General features: G+C 55.4%; 2 protein-coding genes across 2 annotated transcripts in view; one reads left to right on the top strand and one right to left on the bottom strand.

The window, feature by feature from the left end:
- LOC119091896 (microsomal glutathione S-transferase 1-like) overlaps nt 1-440 on the top strand; it is a 4938-nt gene extending 4498 nt beyond the window's left edge. The window contains 1 exon segment of the mRNA XM_037214810.1: nt 1-440. This exon segment is cut by the window's left edge and continues 217 nt beyond it. The gene's annotated coding sequence lies outside the window, so the exon portion shown is untranslated.
- A 4032-nt stretch (nt 441-4472) lies between these two features.
- Nucleotides 4473-24473, bottom strand: LOC119090376 (protein quiver). The gene is made up of 4 exons (XM_037213177.1): nt 24386-24473; nt 9011-9172; nt 6999-7096; nt 4473-6045 (listed from the first exon to the last, which is right to left on the bottom strand). Exons 1-4 carry the CDS (start codon nt 24435-24437, stop codon nt 5926-5928), a joined length of 432 nt encoding a protein of 143 aa, XP_037069072.1. The 5' UTR covers nt 24438-24473; the 3' UTR covers nt 4473-5925.
- Between the last annotated feature and the right edge of the window lie 3149 nt (nt 24474-27622).

Below are 27622 nucleotides of genomic sequence, written 5' to 3'. Positions count from 1 at the left end.
TGTGTACTGCAGGACGGCATGGGCAGCAGTGCGACCGCAGAAATGTATGACAGGTGTTTCCCGCGGGGTTGCTGTTCTTCAGCCTGTGAACGACGTGGATGTGGTGGTACTCTGTACTAAAGAGTGACTTTAGTTTCGGCATGCATGAGGTCCGCGTTAAGTGGACTTGACTCGTTGCCCCCTGAGAGCGGCCGACTTGAGCACCCCGCATGTAATACATGTTCTGGGTTAGCTGGTTTTCTTTAACAGGTGTTACCGCTGCTGATGAAAATGGAAGTTTGTTTTATACGAAACACGGCATGCCGGGCATCCAAGCACCGTAAACTAGCGTACACCTCATTCTCTCTCGTAGGGGCACAATTCTAAATTATCTGTGTTGATGCAGATTAACCGCAGTGACTGCTGCTGCCGTCCGTTGGTTATATCTGCTACAGCTTATGGAAAAAGTTGATTAATTGTCGCTCTCATGAGCTTATTTGCGGAAGCTTTTACTCCATGAAAACACTATGAACTAGCGGCAGAAAATCTAAATGTGATATTCACCATCATTGATTTAACGTCCTGTCGGACAACATACAGTGGGAGAACATCCATGGTATGTTGCATGCGAATCAAATACATTGAGTGTGCGTGGTCACCTCACTTATCCATACATAAAACGCGCAACTAGTGCTCTGGCCTCTGGATCGTTTCTCGTCACGAGCTGTCTGAGTGGCTCAATCACACCACACTGAAGAAAGGAGGCAGCTGTTCATCCTTCGCAGGCGGAGTTGGCTAGCCACCCCAATCTTGCTTGCACCGCAAAAACGCGGATCCAGCAAAATTACCGGCAAGCTCAGCCGGGCGGAAGACCAGCACGGCTAGAGCCCTCAGAAGAGCTTGGTGCAAGCGATGTGGTGAGTGAACCAGGCTGCTGAACATCTTTAGGACAGCAGGTCTTACCTCGTCCTGTATTGGCGGGACACGCAGGGGGCCCTGAGAAGAGCTGTGTTGTTCGCTCACCGCTACAGTCCGACAGCTGCTTAAACATGCGCTCAGGTCAAGCTGATTTCCGATGGTTTCTCCGGGAATACTTTCATGGGAGCTGCACCCACCGCACAGCTGCCAGGAGACGCCCTGCGGCGTCCGCTGCACAGCTGTCAAGAACGCCCGGCGGCACCCGCTGCACAGCTGTCAGGGGGACACCCGGCTGCATCCACCGCACAGCTGCCAGGAGACGCCCTGCGGCACCCGCTGCGCAGCTGTCGGGGGACACCCGGCTGCACCCACCGCACAGCTGTCAGGATACGCCCTGCGGCACCCACCGCACAGCTGTCAGGATACGCCCTGCGGCACCCACCGCACAGCTGTCAGGATACGCCCTGCGGCACCCGCTGCGCAGCTGTCGGGGGACACGCGGCAGCACCCGCCGCACAGCTGTCAGGGGACGCCCGGCGGCACCAACGGCACAGCTGTCAGGAGACGCCCTGCGGCACCCGCTGTACAGCTGTCAGGGAACACCTGGCAGCACCCGCTGCGCAGCTGTCAGGCGACACCCGGTGGCACCCTCAGGGGGCGCCCGATGTCGATACGTTTAGTTTTGCACAAAAGGTGCAGCCTAGACTGTCGAAGAACTATCAGCCGAAAATTCGAATCTACCATCGGCCGACATGAGCTGTGTGGACCAAATCACGCCTCGTCAGCGCAGAGCTGACTGTGGCAGACCTGCATGAATAGTGATGGATATAATACGTCGGCTCGGGAAACAACTTAAACGCAATGGAATATTCCAGCTGTGTGCGTTAGATAGCACAGGTATAGGGCTATTAGCTGCCAGCAGAACACGCCTGCATAGGCGTAGGAACGTTTCAAAAAGTGGGGGACCAAGCTCAGGGCGTACTTCAGCAACTTTTTCTGGAAAGCGAGCCCGATGACCGGCGGGGGGAGGGATGGAGGTTGTTATCGCTCTTTATTCAAACGTCATGGCTGCTATGCTAGATATGCATCTAAAGCGGTTTATCACTGGTGCACAATCTTGCCTATTCGACCCATCTGTCATTTGGCAAATAAGACTACCCAGCTTCCCTAGATTATTCGTCCATTTTAACATTGTCTTTCCTGGGGAGGCGAAATTCCACGAGCGGGTAGGCATTTTGAGTAATTAAGGAAGCATCTGTCTCCACAGCGTAGATGCCCAAATACGGTCTGGATATAGGCTGGTGAGGATTTTGAAAGCGGCTCACAGTGCGACAGATCTTTCATGCCTCACCATTTTCCCGGCTGCTTTTCAAGAGACCAGACTTGTGGCATTTTAGGCGGAAACAAATTCGGGAGCTTGAAATTGCTAGAAACAATGTGACGAAAGCCATCAAACTGGAGATTCTCTTTGAAGAATCAAGCCACATGATAGCGCCCATCTGTCATATATTCCTTATCTAGGCACTGCTCCTGTCCGCCGTCGGTGGTCACTGCCCTGGCCCGGATGTCCCCCTCATGAATGACTGCGAACTGATCGTATGGCTGCTTTGTTGCATACTGTGCCTGTTGCTGCAATTGCAACTGCAACGTTTGTTGCAACTGCTTTTGTACCAACGTTACTACTGCATGGTGTATGAAATACGTGTTGGGCATCTGCAACAGTATCTTTTTCCGAACTATCTTACCTCACACCACATCACCGCAGCAAAATAGCCTCCGGGGAGCTGTATGCCCTAGGAATGAATTGACCCAACGGACACTTCATTGCCCATCATGCAACGTATACGACTTGATCTGCTTTTGTGTGTAGGCGGGGGCGTAGCCAGAGCCTTGTCAAGTGGTAACAAAAGGTTGACAAAAGCCCATCTTATCGCGATCCCCCCCCAAAAAATTCCCGTGAACTAAAGAATGAATATTATAAAAAGTTAATCACCTTTTCGTCCGGCTCGGACCTCGGCGATTATGACGAAAATCATGTCTGCTGATGCAACATTTAAGTCCTAAAAAAACAAGCAGACGAGAACCGATGTCCTGTTGCACGACGAACGCGAGCGTTTGGATTGTTCTGGGAACGTTTCTAGTCAAGATTTTTGAAGGCCCGCCGGAAATTTTTATTCCGAGCCCGTGAAGGCCTCGGGGCAGTCAGGTTAGCAATGCTCATGTGGTGTCACCATGGTGATGTGTGGCGATGTGTGGTGGTGCGGTGATGTGGTGATGTGGCGATATTGCGGTGGCACTTTCGCAATCATAGTTGCCATCTGAGCACCAGTGAACCGGTGCTCCGACCTCCGATGCCTCCGACGCGACCGTAGACACATCGGCCGGTCGCCAGTGAACCTGTCAGTGTCTCCGACGCGACCGTAGACACATCGGCCGGTCGCCAGTGAACCGGTCAGTGTCTCCGACGCGACCGCAGACACACGGGACGCCGACCACAGACACGGGGCGCTCCTATCTCTGCGCAGCCGCGGTCCGCGGTCACGGACAAACCACGAGCGCCCCGTCGCTCGCGGGCAGTCACAAACCAGCAACGCTACAGTTCTACATCGTGTTTATTATCGGGTGAAAATCGGAAGGGCTCCGGACACGTGCTTGTTGTGGCGATGCGGTGCGTTCAAAGGTCAGAACATTGGGAGGTCACTCGCAGGACGTTCACAGGTCGCTCGCGGGACGTTCAGAGGTCACTGGCAGAACGTTCAGAAGTCAGACGAGAAAGCCAGAGAACAGGCGGGCACCAGCGGTCGCCAGGCACGCGGCGCAGGTGCCGGTGCAGTCGCTGGAGCGACTTCGATTGCAGAAGAGCGAGCTGTATATATCATAGAGCTAGACGACCCAGCACGGGGTGAGAGGCGAGGGATCTCTCCGCGGACAGTGGCGAGCCAAACGAAACGAGCATCCGTATTCTTATACCACGCACGCGGAAGAGGGGCAAAGCAGCAACGGCACTCAAGACAAAGCGCTGAGCACGGACTACGGCATGATCGGGGTCCACCCAGACGAGTTAAGCAACACTCAGTCGAGTTGTAGTCACGAGTTAAACAACACTCAGTCGAGCTGTACTCACGAGTTACATCCGACCACAAACACAGCGATGCCGAGTGATCACCTGCGCTATCAACGACTCAACACGGGACAACAAAACGCCAGGGGGATCGTGTGTTGCGGTGTGCTGACGCCCGTTCAAACGGCACACATCTCCGGAGGGTCTCACAGGCCTTTCCGCGGCGAGAATCCGGCGTCGGCTGCGTGCTTCTAACGGTGGTCTATGACACGCCGGAACTTTGGCGACAGCAAAGTTGTCGCCTTTGCTGGGAGAGTCCAGCCACGAGCTTTCTGAGTGTGCCGGCATTCCCCAGTATTGCACTCGTTAGTATTCGTCGGGACGGCCGCCTCGGTGGCCGCCGGGCGGCAGTAGAGCCCTGCTTCCCCGCCCGGCCGCTCCGGTGGCCGCCGGGCGGCAGTAGAGCCTTGCTTCCCTGCCCGGCCGCTCCGGTGGCTGCCGGACGGCGGTGGAGCCTTGCTTCCCCGCCCGGCCGCTCCGGAGGCCGCCGGGCGGCGGTGGAGCCTTGCTTCCGCCGGCGGCCACCGTCGATCTAACGGAACTGCTCGCCACATGACGGGTTGAGCTACTCCTGCCATTCGTCCGACCCAGTTATCATGCACGCCACAATACATGCCAGTAATGCAGGGTCGCTCCGACGCAACGGATGACAAATACAAGGCAGCTCAAAAGATAACAAGGGCCATAGCTGGCGGGTGGCGGCGCCTGGGACAATCGGCGTTTGGTCCTGCGGTGTTGGCGCTGGGAACCAGCATTTAAGTCAGCGTCGACGCCTACAGCTATGACCGCAACAAACCTCACTTAGACACTTCAGACATCGCCAGGAATGAGATCAGCTAAAGCATACGCGTATCTGAGGATCTAGCATAAGCTAGGCGATTAAACCCAGCCCTAAATCCTGCCCACTGTACTTGGTCGGCACGCTGATACTTAGCCTCTATGAGTATCGCGACTTATGTAACCCTTGTCATGTTTGTGTTGGTCTAGCCTTGCCCACGACGCTCCCCACGTCTGACGACTTTCAACCGAGCTCTTCCTCAAATCCCCACGGGCGCGCTAACTTGTGTGACCTTTGAACGGCGAGAACCTGAGGCTCTCCGCTGAGGCAGTTTGAGACGGAATGCCCAGCGATGCGCGCGAGTGCCCAGCTGCGCCTCAAAGGCAGAATGCCCAGCGATGCGCGCGAGTGCCCAGCTGCGCCTCAAAGGCGGAATGCCCAGCGATGCGCACTGCTCACTCAGCGGCCCCGCCGGCAGCGAGCTGGCCGAGCGTCGAGCGGACACCAGCCGTGTGGGGCCCACCACATGGTCCCGGCAGTTGGAAGCCAGCTAGCCAGGGTCGGCAGTGCTAGGCGTGCGGGGGGACGGACGTGTGATCTAAACTCAGCGGAATCCGGTATCGCCCTCGCCGGCGTTGCATGCCAAACGGCACGTCCCAACTCCTCGATGTGCCTTCTCTCTTAAGCTTTTGACCCGCGTTGAAATCCAACAACACGTACCACACACCCTGGCCGGCGCTGACAAACCCGGGGAGTGCGTGACACTGTTATCGCGGCGCAGACCAGGCTGAGAAACCGAACATGGCGGCCGCGGCGGGGGTGGGGGCACTTCGAAGCAAGAAAAGACTTAAACAATGCGTGCGAGGGGCTCGGGATCACATTCTCGCCGAGTTTGGCTGCAGCTCACAGAACCGTCACCTCTCCAGAATCTCCACGGAACTCTTCATCCAAGCAGGCGCTCGTGCATTGGTTCGATGCCAGGTCGCTCCAGGCAGTGTGTTTCTGCGGCACTGACTTGCCATCAAGCCGCTGCCCTACACTCTCTGAGTGTCCCTACAAGGTACCATCGGCTTCGCTCCCCCACGCAGCACACCACAATTGTCTATTGGGTATAGGCAGCGCCGTTGTATTACGCTCGGAGATAGTGCAGCCAGCTGGCGCCGGCGCTGAGCAGCAGCAGCAGTGACATCTTGTGGTCGCTGGCTGAGTTGCAGAGATCTTCGTAGCAGGAGCAGTAGTAGACCGCCACCTGCCGGGACGAGGGAAGGGTTCTATGCTGTGCGGCTGCGCCTGGGGAGGTTCCGGAGATACGCCCAAGGGACGTAGATCCCAAGAGTGGGTCTTAGCTTCCTCGGCAAATGGGGGAGAGGAACCTGCCGGGTTGCTAGAGAAATTGGCATCCTTGGATTAGAGAGAACCAGACTGAAATCAGTCACATTACATCGGAGCCGAGAGGCACATGATATCACCATCAGCTCACGTCCAAATTTCGTTCGCTCTCCAAAATGCCGCGTGCCACTCTGCCTATTTGTGCCAGCAGAACGTGTGAACTGAAACCACTGGGCATTTTGATGTTTAAGGCTTAGTAAAAAGTGTGTTCCAAAGGGAACTTGCCCATCTTCAACCAGTATCAAACGACTGTTTATTTGCTTTTTTCTTGGTTCTTAACGACATGACCTAAAACAATTCCGTTAGAACGCACCAACATTACTTACTAGCGATGCAAACCGCGTCAAAGCACAAAGACCTTATCACAGAACAAATGCAGAAATGCTGATGAAGTGAAAATATGAAGTGAATTTTCGGAGTATGCTACAGCTTTCCATCATCCCACGAATTTACCTTTGAACTAGCTCTCTGGAGGTCCTTTCAGCTGTTCAAGAATGTCATGAATGAGGACTTGGACTAATTAAGACCGGTCGTTCAATATGGCATAGACAGTTGCTACTTGCTAGTGTCATGTAAATATAAAATGCATTTTCTCTACATGTGTTTGTTCTTGTCAATAAGACATGCCAATGTCGAGATTCGATGTCACTTAGCGAAACCACAGCGAGCTACACTTGAACTGCAGTCGACCAGTGGCAGGTGGTGGTCCTGTCACAAGGCTTCAATTTGATCCGCAGGCAGCCTTCTAGCGGCGCCACTGGCAACGCTGATCCCTGGTCCATCCACCAGCCGGCGCTGCCAGCGCTAACCCACCTGGTACGTGCCGGCCTTCTTCATGCAGTCCCTGCCAGCCATGACCTCCCGATCGTCAACCCAGCCACAGGAGCGTACGATCCGGTGGTGATTGCCCACTGAAACGGTCATCCGATGGTCAACCCAGCCACAGGAGCGTACGATCCGGTGGTGACTGTCCACTGAAACGGTCAGGTCAGGTCAGGTCGCCAGTCCCGAACTGTGTCGTCGGGTCATATCAGGTCAGTTGAATCAGGTTGGTATTGTGCCCAGCTTGGCAAGACGTCAAATCGCCGCGGATATAGAGGAAGCACAAGATGGCTCGGCACTTCAGGTCAGCAGGGGTTGTTCGACGGCCGCATCGCTCTGACGACACCCGGCGGCGGGGGACGTTAGAGAGCGGGTCGGGGTCGCCCCGACGACACCTGGCAGCGGGGGACGTTAGAGAGCGGGTCAGGGTCGCCCCGACGACACCTGGTAGCGGGGGACGTTAGAGAGCGGGTCAAGGTCGCCCTGACAACACCTGGCAGCGGGGGACGTTAGAGAGCGGGTCAAGGTCGTCCTGATGGCACCTAGCAGCGGGGGACGTTAGAGAGCGGGTCAAGGTCGTCCTGACGACACCCGGCAGCGGGGGACGTTAGAGAGCGGGTCAAGGTCGTCCTGATGGCACCTAGCAGCGGGGGACGTTAGAGAGCGGGTCAAGGTCGTCCTGACGACACCCGGCAGCGGGGGACGTTAGAGAGCGGATCAAGGTCGTTCTGACGACACCTGGCAGCGGGGGACGTTAGAGGGGGGATCAAGGTCGTTCTGACGACACCTGGCAGCGGGGGACGTTAGAGGGCGGGTCGAGGTCGCTCTGATGATACCCGGCAGCGGGGGACGTCAGAGGGCGGGTCGAGGTCGTCCTGACGACACGCGGCAGCGGGGGACGTTAGAGAGCGGGTCGAGGCAGTCCCAAGTGTTAAACTAGGAAAGACAGTTGGACAAAGTGAAGCGGTCGTCGCTGGGTTCCTCCTTTTCCTCGGATCACGTCTGTTGGACAGCCGCTGTGCCGTCGTCCTCATCAGGACTGTTGGAGCACAGGTTTCTGGTGAGCTACGAGATGTTGATGGTCACGGGTTAAAGGTTAAGGGTCCATGGGACGCATGCAGAGCCCGGGGTTTCACCAGACCAAAGGACAAATCGCCAATGGGCTCAGGCGAAGACTGTGACGTCACAAATGCAGGTCAACCGACGTCAACACCAGGTGGATTGGCGCCAAAGCAGCCACGGCCATATCAGATGACGTCACAGATGCAGGTCAGCCGACGTCAGTACGAGCACGATCGTGGTCAAAGCAGCCATAGCCATATGAGATGACGTCATACATACAGGTCAACCGACGTCAACACCAGGTGGAGTGGGGTCAAAGCAGGCACGGTCAGATCAGATGACGTCACAAATGCAGGTCAGCCAACGTCAGTACCAGGTCGAGCGGGGTCAAAGGTCAGATCAGACGACGTCAAGAATGCAGGTCAGCCGACGTCATTACCAGGTCGAGCGGGGTCAAATTAGGCACGGTCAGATCAGACGACGTTGGGTTGTAGAGGAACAATGTTGATCTCTTTACGGCACTCAACACAGTTGTCACGAATAACAAACTGTCGCACTCTGACTTGATCCTGGGCGGCATATCACGGCAGTCGGGGAAAACGGATCTGGAAGGACACTTCCGTTTGCCTGTCTTTCAACGAGAAAATGACAAAAGAGGGACCTCTGTAACTCGGAGCCAGTCATTTTGTGTTCTCACCTAACCGATTTTCCTGACTTGTAACAATCTCCACGTAAACACAATAAATGGCCTCCGCTAACTCATAGAAACTTCTGGCACGTGAGTAGTCCCGACGTGGCCTACGACTGACCTTTGTATGACCTGCCACTCACCTCTTCGCGGCCTGCCACTGACCTCTGTGTGACCTACTACCGACCTATGCGTGGGCTACGAATAACCTCTGTGTGGCCTACGGCTGACCTCTGTGTGACCTGTGACTGACCATGGTGGACAATCTTGCGGCAGATGGTGCTGTTCAGACCGTCGAGGTGCGCGCCTGTGATTTTGTCTTCGCAGTCGACCGAGCCCACTTCCTTCCGCTTAAACGGATCTGCGCACCAGCGGTCGTACCAAGAGTTACACTCGAAACACCGGATCGCCAGGCCTGAGGACACAATACCGAGAGTTACACTCGAAACACCTGATCACCAGACCTAAAGCACCATACCGAAAGTTACACTCGAAACACCGGATCGCCAGACCTGAGGACACAACACCGAGAGTTACACTCGAAACACCGAATCACCAGACCTGAGGACACAATACCGAGAGTTACACTCGAAAACACCGGATCGCCAGACCTGAGGACACAATACCGAGAGTTACACTCGAAGCACCTGATCACCAGACCTGAAGACACAATACCGAGAGTTACACTCGAAACACCTGATCACCAGACCTGAAGCACCATACCGAAAGTTACACTCGAAACACCGGATCGCCAGACCTGAGGACACAGTACCGAGAGTTACACTCGAAACACCGGATCTCCAGACCTGAGGACACAATACCGAGAGTTACATTCGAAACACCGAATCACCAGACCTGAAGCACCATACCGAAAGTTACCCTCGAAACACCGAATCGCCAGACCTGAGGACACAATACCGAGAGTTACACTCGAAACACCGGATCGCCAGACCTGAGGACACAATACCGAGGGTTACACTCGAAACACCGAATCACCAGACCTGAGGACACAATACCGAGGGTTACACTCGAGACACCGGATCGCCAGACCTGAGGACACAGTACCGAGAGTTACACTCGAAACACCGGATCGCCAGACCTGAGGACACAGGGAAGCGTTAGCGCCGCTGTTTTCTGAACATGGAGAGCGCCGGCAACGCCAGGTGTGAGGATTACCAGGTGGGTTAGCGATGGATGTGAGAACCTGTACATCATCAGGAAGAACTGACATCGCCAGGCCTGGTCACCGCAAGGCCTGTTGACAGTTCATAGCAAAACCCAGGGACACTTGCACATCCTGGTGTAAAACACGGTATCCAGCCGTTTGCATTTTGTTCGGCTTTTTAGTTATAAGCTATGGAAACTCGATCGACGGTGATCCTTTGGCTCTAAAAGTTGCAAAAGGAGTGTAAAAGCGGCAGTTGCGACCAACAGAACCGTTAGCAGTAATATTAGGCAGCACTCCCCGAGGTGCGTAACCGAAATTTGGCAAATGTCTTCCGCTCCCCCCCCCCCCCGCAAATACTTACCTGACACAACCAGTGATACATTTCTCATCGGTATCCATGGGCTTACCCGCTCCGTTAAGTCTCCTCATGTGCAGCGAATGTGACAAATTCAACCAGGCCAAGCCAGACTAGACCAAACCAGACCAGACCAGACCAGACCTGATCAGATCTGACCAGACCTGACCAGGAGCAGACCAGGGGCAATACGTCGAAGGCAACTGATGCAAACGGCCGCAATTAAAACGTCATTTTGTACGATCCCATTTTTAGCCAGCCTGTCTTTAGGGCAGATTTCACTGAATGTGTTGAATGGATGTCTTTGGAATTTGACATCCTGGTAATCATAGCATTTCCAGATCTCATTACCACGCTGGATTATTTGCAGCTTGACATAGTTTTTCGCGAAATATTTTTGAGCGCTGCTTGTTTCCGTAGCATACAAGCACCTCTCTTCGGTCCAGTTTACGTTGCCGGAAGAGAAATGGCTGCAAAAATTAGCCACGTGAAAAAATATTTAAATCATGATTCAATAAATGAATGAAAAAGCAGCCGTGCCATGATTGAACCATTGAACCAGTGGATCACACGAACAATAACGGCTATGCGGTCTCTGGAAGACGACCGCTCACGTCTCTCTGCCGCCAATCAGAGATAGACCGGTGATGTGACATCTGACCCCCTCGCTCACGCCTGTCTGCCGTAGATCAGAGGTGGAACGGTGATATGATGTCACAGTTAAACCGGTAATATGACGTCGGAGGTAGACCGGTGATCTGATATCAGAGGTAGAACCGGTGGTCTGATATCAGACATAGACCGGTACTTTGACATCACGGGTAGAGGAAGAATCTGACATCAGAGGTAGACCGATGATCTGATATCAGAGTTAGACCGGTTATCTGACATAGGTAGACCGGTGATCTGACATCAGAAATAGACCAGGATCTGACTTTAGAGGTAGACCGTTGATCCGACATCAGATGCAGACCGGGGATTTGACATCAGAGGTAGACTGGTGATCTGACGTCCGAGGTAGACAAAATATTGGAGGTAGACCGGTAATTGAACATCAGAGGTAGAACGGTGATCCGTCATCAGAGACAGACCGGACATTTGAGATCTGAACCCCTCGGATTCCTTCACCTCCGAGTCAACAGCAAAGTTCGACTTAAGACGAAGGCGAGGTTCTCTCCGATCGGACCACTCCACATTCGCCTCTGCCCCGCCGGACGCGTGCCATTGCGCGCGCGGGTGGTCCCGCGCAGACTTCGCCAGCTGGCCAATCAGCTGTGGTGTGAAGCTAGTGATAGCTCGGGAAACTGTAGGATTTGGTGATGGTCTGCCTAGTATTAATCACAGAAGGGATTGGTGAGAGGATCTAGCCAGACCCCGACATGGAGCGGAAAAGGTCTGACTGCACGAGGATCGTGCAGGGCCTGTCAAGTGGGCTTGGGTAGGCGCCGCTGATCAAAAGGTCCGACTGCACGAGGAATGTGCAGAGTCGGTCGAGTAGACTAGGGACGGCACCGCTGATCAAAAGGGAAGCATCGGCAGGGGATCGTGCGCTGCTGCTTCACGTAGAAGCGAGCGTGCTGGGATCGAGGACAAGCTCATGTGACACGGGCATGTGCCAAGGCCAGAGGAATACGGCACGAGGGACGGGACGGTAAGCCGCGGCGCCGAGGGCGACCACTCGCGCCCGCCTTCCCCCGCAAGTCCAGGTGGACTCGTCCGGAATCGATCACGGCATGGCAGCACACATGGTCACGCCAGGGAGGAGGGGAGACCTAACGATTCCCCTGCGGGCGACCCGCCAGCGCCGGCGGCCTCGGTCGGAGAGAGACAAGGCTTGAAGACCTAACGATTCCCCTGCGGACGACCCGCCAGTGCCGGTGACCTCGCTCGTGGAGAGACAAGGCTTGGAGACCTAATGATTCGGCTGCGGGCGATCCGCCAGCGCCGGCGACCTCGGTCAGAAAGTGACAGGGCTCAGTAGCTCTGCTGTGCTCAGTAGCTCTGCTGTACTCAGTAACTCTGCTGTGCGGACTCGGCGGCCAGCAGTGCTTGGGCGGCGGCGCTCCCATGGAATCGGCTGCCATTGAACCACCCGTCCGCACTATTGAATCGGTTGCCATTGAACCACCCGTCCGCACCATTGAATCGGCTGCCACTGAATCACCCGTCCGCACCACTGAATCGGTTGCCATTGAACCATCCGTCCGCACCATTGAATCGGTTGCCATTGAACTACCCGTCCGCACCATTGAATCGGTTGCCATTGAACCACCCGTCCGCACCATTGAATCGGCTGCCATTGAATCAGCCGTCCGCACCATTGAATCGGCTGCCATTGAATCAGCCGTCCGCACCATTGAATCGGTTGCCATTGAACCAGCCGTCCGCACCATTGAACCGGCCGCTTTGCAGAACGGGCTGCCCGGACCGCCATGCTGTCCAGGTAAGCCTTACATGGGTATCAGTACGTATGTAAGTAAATGGCAAGTAAGTAAAAGGTATAAACACTTCCGTGATCGAAATTGCGTGCGTCGCCTGCTTACGCCACAGAACTCTGCAGAAAATATTTCGGCATGACAGCAGAAACTGCAGACGACGATGGTGGGTTAGACAGTTGTGTGTATCTGTGAGAAGGCTGTTCACATCAGCACGCAGAAAAGCCAAACGCCACGTCGATGGAAAGGCGCCGCTGGCCTGTTAACCTTCGCGTGCGCTGTCGGCCCGCGCGGTCCTGACCTCGCAGCTCATGGATTCCACTGATTGATTACTAGCATCTTCAGCTGGTCAGGCTTCATCGAACCTCCAGCTCTACGCGTGCGTCGCCCTGGCGGCAGGCAGTGAAGGCAAGGCCAATGGGGGGGGGGGGGGGGGTATGCGGACACTGTGGCTCCCGAAAACACATCAAATAACATTTTCTTCATGCCTTTTCTCTGGATAAGTCGCATTAACATTTAGATGAACTTTTGATTTCTGGGATCGGTGCGACGCCAAGCGGCGCTTGTTGCTTGAGCCCTGACCCCACCAACGGGTCGTGAAATTAAGGTGTCAACGGCAGAATCTTGGGGCGTAAGGTTTACGTACCGCCATGCTCGGCACGGCTCGTGTTGCCCTCTAACGTTAGCTGACCTTTAGTGTGACCTCTGTCACCGGCCACAGCCCATCCCCCTCAGGGCCACACAAGCGTCCGAAGCGACTCGAACTCCCCTTGCCACGAGTGGGTGAATTGAAAGCCAAAGTCAGCTCTAAACATCTCTCTAAGCTGACAAATTGAAACGAAAAAATTGGGAAATAGATTTTTACGAGTTTTTACAGAGATATCTGGAACCTCTGGGCCGGTCGTGAAGCCCTCGCTGGTCCGAAATGGGACCCCTGCGTAGGTCGGGTATGGAACACCAGATAAGAAAAGCAGACTCGACACCCTCAGCAAAATCGGGGTACTTCCTCGAGTTGTGAGACCTTACCGCGAAGCCTTACGAGCCCCCCCCCCCCCCCCCCCCCTCCATCCTGGCGAAGTATTGGTTACGTGCATGCCAGACAACGCCTGGCATGGGCTAAAAACGCAACTCAAATCAGCGCGCTCGTCGAAGAATCCTTTAGTGCTAAGGGTGTTGTTTGCATAAAAACCATATTTAGCGTTCGCTGCAGCTGCATAGCGATTAATGCGGTATCGATTTCCGTTATGACGTAGTGTGGGATCTATAGACAGACCTCCGCTTATGACTGCGCAATCGTAGGGAACGATGTGACGCCAAATCGAGCTATAGGAGCGTATGGGCTAGTCAACTAACCACTCAAGCTGTTTGCGAAAGCGAACGAGCTAATTGGGCAGCCTGAGTGACACTGCGAGCTGCTCCAACTTTAAGGCGCGCACGGGTCCCGTCTGGAAACTAACGGGGGCTCGGCTCATCCCCTGCCCCTTCCCATCCCCACCTCCATCCCCACCGCATAACGTGGCCAGCGGCAGCGGCAGCTGTCCGGACGCCCTCTGTCGCCAGCGGCAGTGGCGGCAGCTGCCCGGGCGCCCTCAGCGGCAGCGGCGGCAGTTGCCCGAGCGCCCCGTCTCCGGCGGCAGCGGCGGCATCTGCCCGGGCGCACTGTGTCCCCCGCGGCAGCGGCGGCAGGTGCCCGGGCGCCCTCTGTCCCCAGCTGCAGTGGCGGCAGCTGTCCGCGGACCCTCTATCTCCAACGGCAGCGGTGGTAACTGTTCGGGGACCCTATGTCTCCGGCGGCAGCTGCCTGGGCGCCCTCAGCCGCAGCGGTGGCAGCTGTCCGGGGATCCTCTGTCCCCAGCGGCAGTGGCGACAGCTGCCCGGGCGCCCCCAGCGGCAGAGGTGGCAACTGTCCTGGGACCCTCTGTCCCCAGCGGTAGAGGCGGCAGCTGCCCGGGCGCCCCCAGCGGCAGCGGCGGCAGCTGTCCGCGGACCCTATGTCTCCGGCGGCAGCTGCCCGGGCGCCCTCAGCCGCAGCGGTGGCAGCTGTCCGGGGATCCTCTGTCCCCAGCGGCAGCGGCGGCAGCTGCCCGGGCGTCCCCAGCGGCAGCGGCGGCAGCTGTCCGGGGACCCTCTGTCCCCAGTGGCGTGCCCGGCGGACATTTCACTCCAGCTATTGACCGTCTGTTGGGCGGCCGCCGGCGGCGCCGGGCACGGCTGCATGTTTGGATGGTGACGCCGCCGGCCGGCTGACCATCAGCGCAGTGGCAGGCTGGGGGAAAGGCCCCCTGAGCCTTTACCGCTCAGTGCCACACCTTTCAGTCAGTATGGGTGAGTATGTCCGTGGGTAAGTTAGTGGGTATTGGTCTGTATGGGCAGGAATAATTGCTAGGAATGATTTTTGACATTCCTTTAATAGCCCATTTTCATATACTAAGCAATCTGGAATATATTTCATGATCACGATGTAAAATTGCAGTTCACCTTGATTTAGACAACGCCTGGCACTGGGGCTGTCACGCCTCCTGTCACGCTGTCACGCTGTCACGCTGTCACGTTAAAGGCCGCGCTACTGAACGCTAGCTAAAGTTCATGGCCGGAAAGTAGCAACTCTTCTTTTTTTAGAGACGCCCAGCCCTGGTATGTCAAGCGTTCATGCAATGGAAGCCAGGGACAATTCCAATTCAGCGGACCCATTAAACCCGACCGTCATGCTAGGATTTTGAGTTTTCATGCTTCAACGCATCTGAGCAGAACTTGCCGCCTGCGCGTTAAGCGAATCGGCAGAGTTGTCCAGGATTGGCACTGGAAATTCATAAGACTTGAGCCGCCTTAGTTGATCTTCAGACAGACCCGATCACACTTGTCAGAAAACAACTTGGCACAAGAAAGGAAGGCATTCAGCTCCTGGTCTTCCGACGTCATGAGTTAGAAGTTGTTTGAGGGCATCCGAATATTGTTTGACGTGCACAAACATGACGGAGAAAAGGGCATATTCCACCCGGTTTGTGATGGCCGTTGCATGAAAATGCCTGAAAATGCTGTGAAGCCTCTCCCAATTTCTGAGCCATTGGCGAGCCCCCGAAAGTCAATAATTGGGTCTGGTATTGGCATACTGATGCAGAAGCTGATTCCTAGGTCAAGGTCTCCTTTCCCCGCTGTTTTCGGCTCTGCCCGCCTCACGCGACTCTGGGGCTGTCACGCCGTCACGCTGTCACGCTGTCACGCCGTCACGCTGTCACGCTATCACGCTGTCACGCCGTCACGCTGTCACACAATCACGCTGTCACATTATCATGCTGTCACGCTGCCATGCTGTCACGCTGGCATGCTATCATCCTGTCACGCTGTTACGCTGTTACGCTGTCATGCTGTCACACTGTCATCCTGTCCTCCTGTCACGCTGTCACGCTGTCACGCTGTCACGCTGTCACGCTGTCACGCTGCCACGCTGTCATGCTGTCATGTTGTCATGCTGTGGTGCTGTCATTATGTCATGCTGTCACGCTGTCACGCTGTCACGCTGTCACGGTGATTAACACGGCAATCTCACGCTTGCTGAACTGATCCCCGGTCCGAGCGCGCTGCCACACAAACACCCTCCAGCTCGACGCCGTTCATCAGGGGAAGTGCGAGGGTAAAACGCCTGGGGCTTCGAATCGGCCGCATCGCCATATTTCTATATCGCGGCATATATTTTTCATTACCCGATAGCCAGCTATCGCCGGACATCCTCACTAGTGGTTAATATATCCCAAGGTACTGTACGGCAATATGCAGTCCCAGTCACGCCTTAGCAGAGGTGCCCAGGAGTACGCCAATCTGCTCGGAGCCAAGGCGGGGATGTCACTTGCTTTAAATCAGCTGGCGGGAGGCTGAGCCAATAAGGGTGGGCCGAAATAGGGCCTATCAAATCTGAATCCTATCAAAAGTAACACTAGCCGAAGATAAAAAAGAAGTCCTTGATGTTGTGGTGAATTTCCAGCTTTCACCCCGCTTTTCACGCACCAAAAGAAAGCAGAACTGGAACCTCTATTTCAAGATGCCTTGAAGTTAAAACCCTGAGAAAGATAGACATTGATCTCGGCTTAAAAGATGTTTTGATAGCAGAGAGCATGGGCGGGGAAACAGACCCCTTCCACCCCGCCCTCGGCTTGCCGCCAGGAATCCCAGGCGGAACGACGTCATGGTGATATGAAAAGCCGACAAGTCTACTGTTTACGCATAATCTTGGACAAACAAGACTGCTACCAAAAAGTAAAACCATTCTAAAACGGCCAATCACCAAACATGGGCAAGTCCGTGCTGCCACTTCTCCAGACGGGTCCGTCCACGAACTGTTCTACAAGAACAGCATGTCACAGGTCTATGAGGCCGATCAAAAAGATCATCCGATCAATCGTCAGGAGACAGTGTAAACCAGCGTCCCCAGGGGACCAGCTGAAGCTGATTAAATTTACCAAAATCTTACATGTTCCCTACTTATTAGAAACAACCCGACCCGTAACACGCTTCTACTGAAGCAATCCAACGTAATGTACAGTTACAAGTGCCCTCTCGGAAACTGCGCGCTCCGCCCGAGCTGTGCATACACTGGATTGACGACCATCTCACTCAGTAGCCGTACCACAATGCACATCCAGAATGGGGGCTCAAAAACACATACGGAATCCCACCATGACCAGCGAGTCATCAGGCGACACATGGTACAACATAACACAAGACAGGCGACACATGGTACAACATAACACAAGACAGGCGACACGTGGTACAACATAACACAAGACAGGCGACACGTGGTGCGAACACTACACAAGACAGGAAGAAGACAGAAGACAGCAAGATTGAAACTACTTCCGGAAGATCGAAAACAACAAAGCTGCTGACATATTTAACGACCAGTGCATATATATATATATATATATATATATATATATATATATATATATATATTATAAATAGATACGACTAAAAACCGAACTCGCGGGACCTTGTGAACATATATATTGATAATAGGAAAGACAAAATTGATAAAGACTGACTAACGGATGGCTCTCCAGAGCGGCCGCCTCAGAAATAACGTGACCGACGCTTTGGCATGAGTTGGGAGTTGACATGACTAAGAAATGCCTTGATTCTTGGTGTTTGAGAGTTATCTGTGGACAATTCTCATGTGGGATATATAAGGCCTTCAGTCCACCAGGAGGAAGCAGTGAAGCAATGTTACCAGGAAGGCATTGGTTTTATCGCGGGGCACTTCAAAGCTGTCCCCAGGGCCCTCCGCAAAAGTTGATGAACCCCACCCAGTGCTATTTTCACTCTGGAACACACCGCACAAAATGTGTTGATTGCGTTCCTTGACACCCGTCTCTTGGCACCACTAGATGGAAAATATACCGCCGAATCGCACCTGAAGGAGTCCCGTCCGCAGCACACTGAAGTCCGTCCTGACAGCTTGGTTAGTTAAAGCGTCTGCCTTCTAGCTCTCAGACCCGTGTCGGGGTGGACCCGATTAGCCATGGACGTAATGAGCTGTGCGCCAGACATTCAGTCGAGAGTGGGATGGTTGGTATCATGTCCAAATAGTATCAGGGTGATTTTTCCAAATCCATGGGGTGGACGGCAGTCTTGGCCACTCAGCTGGCGCGCAGCACGCTCCATCCACCTTTCAGTGTGCTTCCGGCCGCATAAGTGCACGCGTCTTGGAATGAGAACGACAAATGTGCTTTTTGCATATCATTGAAAACTATGCGGATCGGTGTAAATGTGTGCTCAAGGGCTTACAGTATAACTACACCAATCTGAATGTTACACTGAGTGGCGCCAAATCACGTGTGTCGTATATACTGCAAAGCATTTCGCGTCTGCTTGCCAAGGATTCCGGGGTGCCGCAAACCTTCTTCCAAAATGTCGGGCGATACTTGTATGAGCTGTGCATGGGGCATGTTGCATCAGTAATACATGGATTGACCATATGTCATTGACTGACCTACTGTCAATAATTGAGTCCTATGATGGCATGACCTATTGTCCTCCAAAAAGCAAGTCAACATTTTAATTACCTATGTAGACCCATAAATTATACATGGGTGATGGAGCCGGGGTGGCAGTGGCCGTCAAACAGACGCTGATCTATTCTCACATCACAATCATGACGAATTGTGAAACAGCACGGACGAGCGTAATTTGGTCCTCATGTTCTGACGTATTCAGCTTGCTGCCGATGCAACTTACTCTGTGACAAGAAAAAAAATCATAAACTCAGCCCTTCCGACCGCGTGATGCAATGTACCCCAGAGTGGGACAGGCTGTCTCATTTTAAAGGAGGCCACTCAGGTTTCATTTACCAAGAGACGAAGGCGTGCTCTCGAAGACTTTACCGTCGCATATGAAGTTGAAGGTAACAGCTGTCTTCAGATACACGAATTGTAGTCCTGCCCTCCCTAGTTATGGCAGAAAGGAGCTCAGAGTGAAAACGGACACAACCCTCCGTACTATACCCTATTAGACATTTGCATGCAAATCTGTTCACATAATAAACTTATCTCCAGCTCTATTCAATCCAAACATCGCGATGAGTTAGAATGGACAAACGGTTGGCCAGAATAGTTCCCAAAGATTTTGACATTTTACCTAACCCATGGCATCACCAGTGGCCTTCGGCTCAACCAGCTGACATGTACTGGACGTCATACGGTCCAGGGATGTCGTTTTCCGTTGAGAACAGTCCCAGCGGTTAATCGGCTCTAAAACTGTTCTTGGGGAGGCGGTGCACGCGTCCCCCTCCCCTGCCGCTCGCCCCCAGCAAATGGAAGGTCAGAAATACCGCAGCTACTGTCGTGTTGAAGGCGGCTGCACACTCGACTATGCTGGAAGCAGTCTGATGCCCTGACTGCGCTTGCACTCTGGTGCCCTGACAGGGTCATCTGCGGTGACCCTGACCCGATGCGCTTGCAGCTCGTCATCGCAGCCATGCAGAAATCGCAAGTATAAACATGCCGGCGTGTCGGCTCCCATCGCCGCCGCGGTCCTCGCAGCGCGACGTGTGCGACGCCCAGCTTTGTTTGCGTCGTTAGGCCGTCGTCAGCGGATCTGCGACGTCGGCGTTCCCTGGAAACCTCGAAACTTAAAACAGCTGAGCTGGCCGGAGCAGCTGAGCTGGTGCAGCGTCCTCGGTCGGATGTGCGTCGGATCTTGGGGCAAGTGTTGCGTTGTTCGGTGTAATTTTGGTGTGTGCTCGAGGAGCACATCGTAGGGAGCTTTGTTTTTTTATATAATTAACAATGCTAGAGAAGCGCCGTAAATTGATGATGCAACATGGCTGTGGCTTATACTTTGAAAATCAATATGGCAGCCACCAGCCGCGGCACGGACGATGTCGGCGGCCAGACGATGAGCTGCGCAGCCGGCTTCAGTTCAAACATCGGCGCCAACCTAATCAGCAATGATAATGTATGCGGCTTTATATCTCGCCGACTGCCAAAGGCATTCCAAGACAGAATGATTCACCAGGTCTCCTGCGGAATACGGTGGGATGTGGCAGGGACTCGAACCAAGGACTGATAGGTCTAGAGCCGAGGATCCCGACCACAATGTCACCACCGCCTCCTGAGGACTTAATTACAGCGACGCCGAGGGTCGTTTTTCTTCACCCTTTCGGCTCCGGGCGGTCGTGTCCACTCATCAACCTTGCATGTTATCGTCTAATTTAGCTCAACGCAAAATGGTCACGATAAACACACTCAGATATCGCTGATAATAGCTTCATCCATGTGCATCGACCGCCAATCACAAGTCCCGACATCCCGTACCTCCGACCCATTCGGCCGGGCTGAGCTGATTAGGCCGCGATGGACGCAAACAAGCCCTCCGAGATGGGCTGCCGGTGCTCATCTACGCGGAACGAACGGCAGTCGCCTTCGGGATACCGTGTTCCGCTGTCATCATCGGGACGCTCAGGAGTGGTCGGCTCGGGCGCGACGGTAGGCTGCCTCAAGATGTATGACGTCACTGGGGTTGGGTGGGGCACTGACAAAGTGGGGCATGAGTAAGCCAGCGAGCGGTGTTGCGGTTTACACACCACCAGTCTGCTTCGAGCGGGCGCGTGCTACGTTTTTGTTGTATTCTGCTACTATGCATTGCGGGCAGAAACACGTGGCTCATCTATCGGCGAAGCGACGCATTTCGTTCTCCCCATTCACGCAAACAATACATCAGACCAACATCATACTGCGCAGACAGGCATCCGCTTGGAAACTCGTGCTCCGCCGCGGTGGGCGTGCGGCACTCGTTAACAGCCAGGTTCCAGTGCATTTAGTACGGAGAGCCGATGAACCCTCATGAGTGATTGTGTCGCCATGCTGCTAAGTTTCCCGCCGCCAGCGCCGGCTGAGCGCCGGGACTGGGGTCACAGAGGTCACAGCTGGGCAGTGACCTCTGGCAGTGACCTCTGGCGCCTGTCTGACCGTTCCTGGCCGCAGTGGCTCTGTCGGTCCGGCCGCTGTCCAGCGGCCGAGGCGGCGACTCTCACCCAGGCCAAAGACACTCCCCGTCAAGATAAGATGAGAACTGTGTTGGGGAGTTAAGCAATAGATGCCGATAGCGAGGAATGTAATTAAAAGATAGCGGCATGAATAGGGCATATGCGGTAAGTGGACGGGCCGCGGTAAGTGCTGGAGGAGAATAATGCAATGAAATTGTCACAGACTGATCTGAGCGGCAGGAGGCATGAGTCATCGTCGTCATGCCAACGGGCTACCGGTGGCGCCATGCATATCAGAATCGACCCTGGCCAGACAGGCCGCCGCTATGTAAAGGATCTGGTCCAGGTCGCCTACCATGGACGGGCTTTGCAGAGGTCTGCGAGAGGTCAGAAACAAAACTACAGAAAAGGTCAGATCGATGAGTCAAGAGCCAAGGCGAGGCGAAGATCAGAAGGCGCGGCAGACCAGTGTCAGTGGCCTGAAAAAGGGGGGGGGGGGCAGCAGCAGACGCTGGCGCCCGTTCTGGTCAGGTCACGCCGACCTCCAGGTTGTGCGGGTCAAAACGTCGTGAGTGGGGGTGGGGGAGGGGGGCGCAGCCGGTGGCGCCAGCGTGCATACCAGTGACGCTTCCCAGCGCTGTTCTTGGCTGTGCAAATGTGCTTGTAGTATTGCGTTGTGCGTGTTAGGCGTGACGTAAGACGGAGCGTACATTTTCACTGTTATTGCCCGTGCTTTTGAGTTGTTAGTTCTGCATTGCATCCCCCATCACCCGCTAGGGATCGCAACAGGGACGCTGCCTAGGAGCTAGAATATCCCGAGGGCGTAGTTTGGCAAAGTGAGGTGGGGACTGAACAGTGAAAAAAAATGTTCCAACCTGCCCCAAACAGTGCCAACAAACAGGCATCTCCTAGCTTGTTTGTTGGCTGGAAGGGATTTTGCCCATTTTCTTGGCAAAGTTGGGACTGATGCCCAAGTCTTGGGAGGGGGGCTGTAGACCCCCCTAACCGAAAAGGAGGCTGCACCCATGATAGCCAGCGACGGTGCACCAGGCCGGGCAGCAGACGCCCGTGCAGACATGGCCCTGTCGGACGGGCGATACATGGCCCCTTGGAACCACAGTTGACATTAAAGTATCAGGAGACTGTCCAAAACAAAATTATTACAGACCTATTAGCATAGCATCAAAGCAGAGCCAGCGTTCTCCGCCCTCATGCTGCCACGCTCGCGCAGGAGCAGCAGATGGCTGGATGATAGGGCAGGGCACCAAGCCGACTACGGTCAGCATCGGCCGAGCGGATCGGACGAGACAACGGACGCCGGGCAAGATACTGAGCCACCAGTCCAGCAGACAGTCTCGGAGTGCGAGCCTGAGCCAATCAGTGCCCAGACGAACCGGTGCGGGGCAAAACCCGTGCCAGGCTTCCCCCCAGAGAATCCAAAACATATGGCTTTCGAGGAGCTGTGCCTGTCTCGGACCGCGACACGGCGCATGCAAGACAAAGCCTGCGAGAGGGAGCAAGTGGAAGAAAACCAGGTGGGAGCGTCGAGAGAGAGGCGGTACTTTCACTGCGATTTTCTCAGTGAACGGGGGCACGGCTGGTATTCTGTACCGGATGACCGAAGTCACCTATATGTGAAAGTAAGAGCAAGAATAAACGGTGGAAAAATTTTCAGCCTGCTTTCCACATCCATCGTTCCCGAGCCATGTCTCCCCCCCCCCCCTCATGCTAACACCAGTCAGACGTGAAATGAGTGTGTGTGGAAACGCCGCGGTGTAATTATCCGTCTGAAGGGATGTAGCCAGCTAGGATTTGGCGAGCGCACCCATCGGCGTGGCGGGTTAGGGTCCCGGGGTCAGGGTCACGCGCCGGGCAGGCCACCTTATAAACGGCACACGGGCTCGTTAGGGCGATCGCGGAGGGGGAAGGGGGGAGTCGTACTGCGTGCACGTGAATAAACACAATGTGCGTCAGTCACACAATGCATGACATTACGGTGAGAAAGCCTGCTGGAAAGCCCTGTCAGCGGTGTGAGCAGAACGGCATGTTCTGTATTTTGTTAGCTTTCACATTCGGCAAGGCGTTAATATACATCTCAGATCACGGTCATTGTGAGTCGATCACCAAGAGACAAAGCTGGCGGGGCTGTTGACAATTCCGTAACCACTCACGTGCCGGACTGGTAGCTTGCCCCGCCTAAATCCAGACGAGCCACCGAAATATCGCGCGTAGTTTGCACGATTTGCACCGCAGGCTATTGAGCACTCATAGTACCCACACCTATTACCCGAATGTCCCCAACCATACACCAGCTCGGCGTCCCCTTGGGCATCCATGTAACCTGCTGTTAGCTCTGTACCTCGGCTGGCAAGAAGCAAATAGCTCACCTCACAATGTCCCGCGCAAATAGCTCACCTCACAATGTCCGGTCTTACTCACCAGCGGGCTGACTCCGAGTGCCGGAGGCAATGCCAATATTTACCGCCCGCCAGGACTGATATTGGCTATCCCAGGTATGATGTCTCCGACCCGAGTATTGAATGTTCGATTAAAGCGCCCACCTGGGTTGGACTCAACCGGGGTAACGTATGTTGTCAGGGGCATTTGCAAGGTACATTATACGTTTACACAAGACAGTAGTAAAAGCCTCATTCTCTGTGGAAAACCAGTAGAATAAAAATATAGATATCTTGATATTTCGGTAACATGCCTGCATCGAAATGAATAGAAGAAGCGATAGTCGTTTCCGTAGAAGTCTGTTGCACTTTGCCAGTTTACATGTTGCTACTTTGCTCTTCGTTTTGATAAATATGTGTTGCGCTTTTCCTGCTCGTTTCGATAAAGGCATGTTGCTGAAATATTAACGCAGCTATATCTCCATTCTCCTTGTTTTTTTTTACGAGGAATAAGGCCATTACTACTGGCTTATCTATAACCGGAGATGAGTTTGTTTGTCACCAACAAAGCGGGGCTTGCGCGTGCTTCGGGGCGCACGCAGTGGACGAATCTCTGCACGGGGACAAATCAAGACCGCAAGATGAAAACATCCCAACACATACACGCTGAGGCGTACGCGAAGTAGCGTAAAAATGTCTTGGCTAAGACAAAGTGAACCTTTTCAGTGAGCGTATTTTGATGAGCTTTAATCGCCGCCGGCGGTTTTCTGCGAGTGGAGTTTCCGTGCATGGACTCACCTCCCACAGCGCACAGCAGAAGCAGCACACTGATCTCATAGAGGAAATTCATCGCGGCTGCACTTCCAGCGGGTGCCACTTCCCAACGCGACCGCCGGCAGGGACTGGCGTTAGTTCGCGGGTCGCCCGCCAGGCGGCCGGGCGATCGATAGGGGGAAGGAGGACCGATGCTTGACGCTGTTGAGGGGCGGTCCCGGCGGCCCGGGCGCGGTCGCTGCCTGGGCTGGGCCGTTGCCTCCGCCGAGGGCAGACGGTCGCCCCCAAAAACTCCGCTCAGGTAGCGGGGGCGATGGAAACAACGGTAAGAACGGCAACAGACCCGGCCATTGTAAACGATGCGATTGATGAACGTGATTGAAGTTTCTACCATAAATCAAACGCGAGCAAAAGCCGCGAGTCTCATGGTGAAGCTCCTAACATTGAGACCTGTGCTTCTGCTTCTGCCTCTGGGCTGAATATGTCGTCAGAGAACCCGCACAATCCCGGCCTGGGCTTCGTATGTGGAGTGCCTTGGTGCCGAACTGAGCCTGGCATGGTCGTAGTTTGCATTGCGTTTAATTTGAACATTCTGATTGGATGGATCTTTGGGACCAGCACCCACGCTACCTGGCGTCTGCTGCGTAAAATCAGAGCCACCGCCCAATCGTACAAATCCCCTGATCATCGGCAGAATTCCACGGCTAAGCTTAACGTGTCGTAATGCTCGGCACGCCCCGTCTTGACCGTCGACAAGTGCCCTGACCTTTGCGGCCTGACCTTTGGCGCACCAGCTGCCATCGGCTGCAGGCCATGCCGATTGGGAACAAATAGCGAGTGTCAAAAGCGATTAGAACCCACCCCGTCACAGGTGGGAAAATTGAAAGGTAAGCGTTCTAACCGAGCTAGTTGTTGAAACGGGCCTTTCTCCACCTTTACCTTTCTGCCTAGTCCCGCAACACCAAGACCCTAACTAAACGGCATGAACGAACAAAAGAGTTGAAACTGTCTAAAAATTTTGCCGCCCGCTCTCAGTCCCTGCCTAAAGGTCAATGACCTGTTTTCCTCCCATCAGCCGACAGATGCTTGTCCACTGGCAGTGTGTCCTGCCGTACACGGACAGTCGCCTCTTCTGCGCTCTCGTCTTGGATCCTTGTGCACCGAACATCCCGTGTGTGAGGGTTATGATCCTGCAACGGTCGGGTTTGGCCAGTGTGTCAAATTCCCCGGATTGAAGCGTGCAACGAGGACCGAAATGTCTACAATAAAGTCCGGAAGAGGCCGAAATCAACGAACTTTTGATATGTTTGAGTGGAATATCATAAATCTGAGGAGTACAAAACTGACCGACCGAAATCGTCCGCGCAAAAGTGCCCTATTTCATCTAAGATCTTCATTTTTGACACACCGGCCATGACACTGTGACCCCTGGCGGCAGGCCGGCCATGACACGCTGAGCCCTGGCGGCAGGCCGGCCATGACATGCTGACCCCTGGCGGCAGGCCGGCCATGACATGCTGACCCCTGGCGGCAGGCCGGCCATGACATGCTGACCCCTGGCGGCAGACCGGCCATGACACTGTGACCCCTGGCGGCAGGCCGGCCATGACATGCTGACCCCTGGCGGCAGGCCAGCCATGACATGCTGACCCCTGGCGGCAGACCGGCCATGACACTGTGACCCCTGGCGGCAGGCCGGCCATGACACTGTGACCCCTGGCGGCAGGCCGGCCATGACACTCTGACCCCTGGCGGCAGGCCAGCCATGACATGCTGACCCCCGGCGGCAGGCCGGCCATGACATGCTGACCCCTGGCGGCAGGCCAGCCATGACATGCTGACCCCTGGCGGCAGGCCGGCCATGACATGCTGACCCCTGGCGGCAGGCCGGCCATGACATGCTGACCCCCGGCGGCAGGCCGGCCATGACATGCTGACCCCTGGCGGCAGACCGGCCATGACATGCTGAGCCCTGGCGGCAGGCCGGCCATGACATGCTGACCCCCGGCGGCAGGCCGGCCATGACATGCTGACCCCTGGCGGCAGACCGGCCATGACATGCTGACCCCTGGCGGCAGGCCGGCCATGACATGCTGACCCCTGGCGGCAGGCCGGCCATGACATGCTGACCCCTGGCGGCAGGCCGGCCATGACATGCTGACCCCTGGCGGCAGACCGGCCATGACATGCTGAGCCCTGGCGGCAGGCCGGCCATGACATGCTGACCCCCGGCGGCAGGCCGGCCATGACATGCTGACCCCTGGCGGCAGGCCGGCCATGACACGCTGAGCCCTGGCGGCAGGCCGGCCATGACATGCTGACCCCTGGCGGCAGGCCGGCCATGACATGCTGACCCCTGGCGGCAGGCCGGCCATGACACTCTGACCCCTGGCGGCAGGCCGGCCTGGCTTCGAGCAGTCTTCTGCGGGGAGGCGCGTCCTCCGGCGACGCCGGCAGCGCCAGACAGCCCCGGCAGACAGCTGGCTTTTACACGGCGTTGAGCGGAACAGAGGTCGAAAAGGCAACCCTCAACGTCTGAGACAATTGTTCCCTCGTGAAAGGTTTTTCATCGGACCAACTTAATCAGCCAGAAAATGGCCACTGGCTCTGTCGACCGCTGTTTCAGGAAGAAGGCAACAGCATCACACCAACGTTGTGTTTATTAGTCGTTTCCCCGCCTACCCGCCCACCGCGAATAAAATATAGATATTTCAACGACACTTAACACAGCGCACACCTTAAAACAGAAAAACCACGGGTCAATTTCCAGCTACAGTGCTCGTGCAGCACACCTCGCACGGTGACAGGCAGCGCCTCCCTCAGGTGCCATCAGATAGCCTGCGAACAGAACCTGGCCCGGACCACCGCCCCCCCCCCCCCCCCGTGTAACCCCCACGGACGCGGTACTGCACATCGCGTCACTGCCGGCTTCGCCTCCAGCCGCGCGGCGCAGGTGGCGGTCGGCGACGCTCGCGAGCCCCTGGGGGATGGGGGGAGGGGGTGGCGCTGGCTCAACCGACAAACGTCAGCGTTCGTGACCTCCCGGGGCCACCGACGCTCCCTCCTCGCCGCCGACCCGCGCCCGGCGCGGCCCTCCGAGTCACCGCGTGGTCCCGCCGCCCGGCCACACGCTTCACACCCTCAGCGGGCGGCGCGGGCGGCGCAGGCAGCGGGACGGAGCGGATAGCTGCGGCCCTGCCCAGTGTCGCTGCGCTAAAACCGGCTGCACTCGAAGCACATCGCGAGAACCCGTCACTGGCG

This window comes from Pollicipes pollicipes, unplaced genomic scaffold (genome assembly GCF_011947565.3).
Source record: "Pollicipes pollicipes isolate AB1234 unplaced genomic scaffold, Ppol_2.1 Scaffold_1600;HRSCAF=1878_pilon_pilon_pilon, whole genome shotgun sequence".
Classification (NCBI taxonomy): domain Eukaryota; kingdom Metazoa; phylum Arthropoda; class Thecostraca; order Pollicipedomorpha; family Pollicipedidae; genus Pollicipes; species Pollicipes pollicipes.
This window is presented reverse-complemented; position numbering and strand designations above follow the sequence as displayed.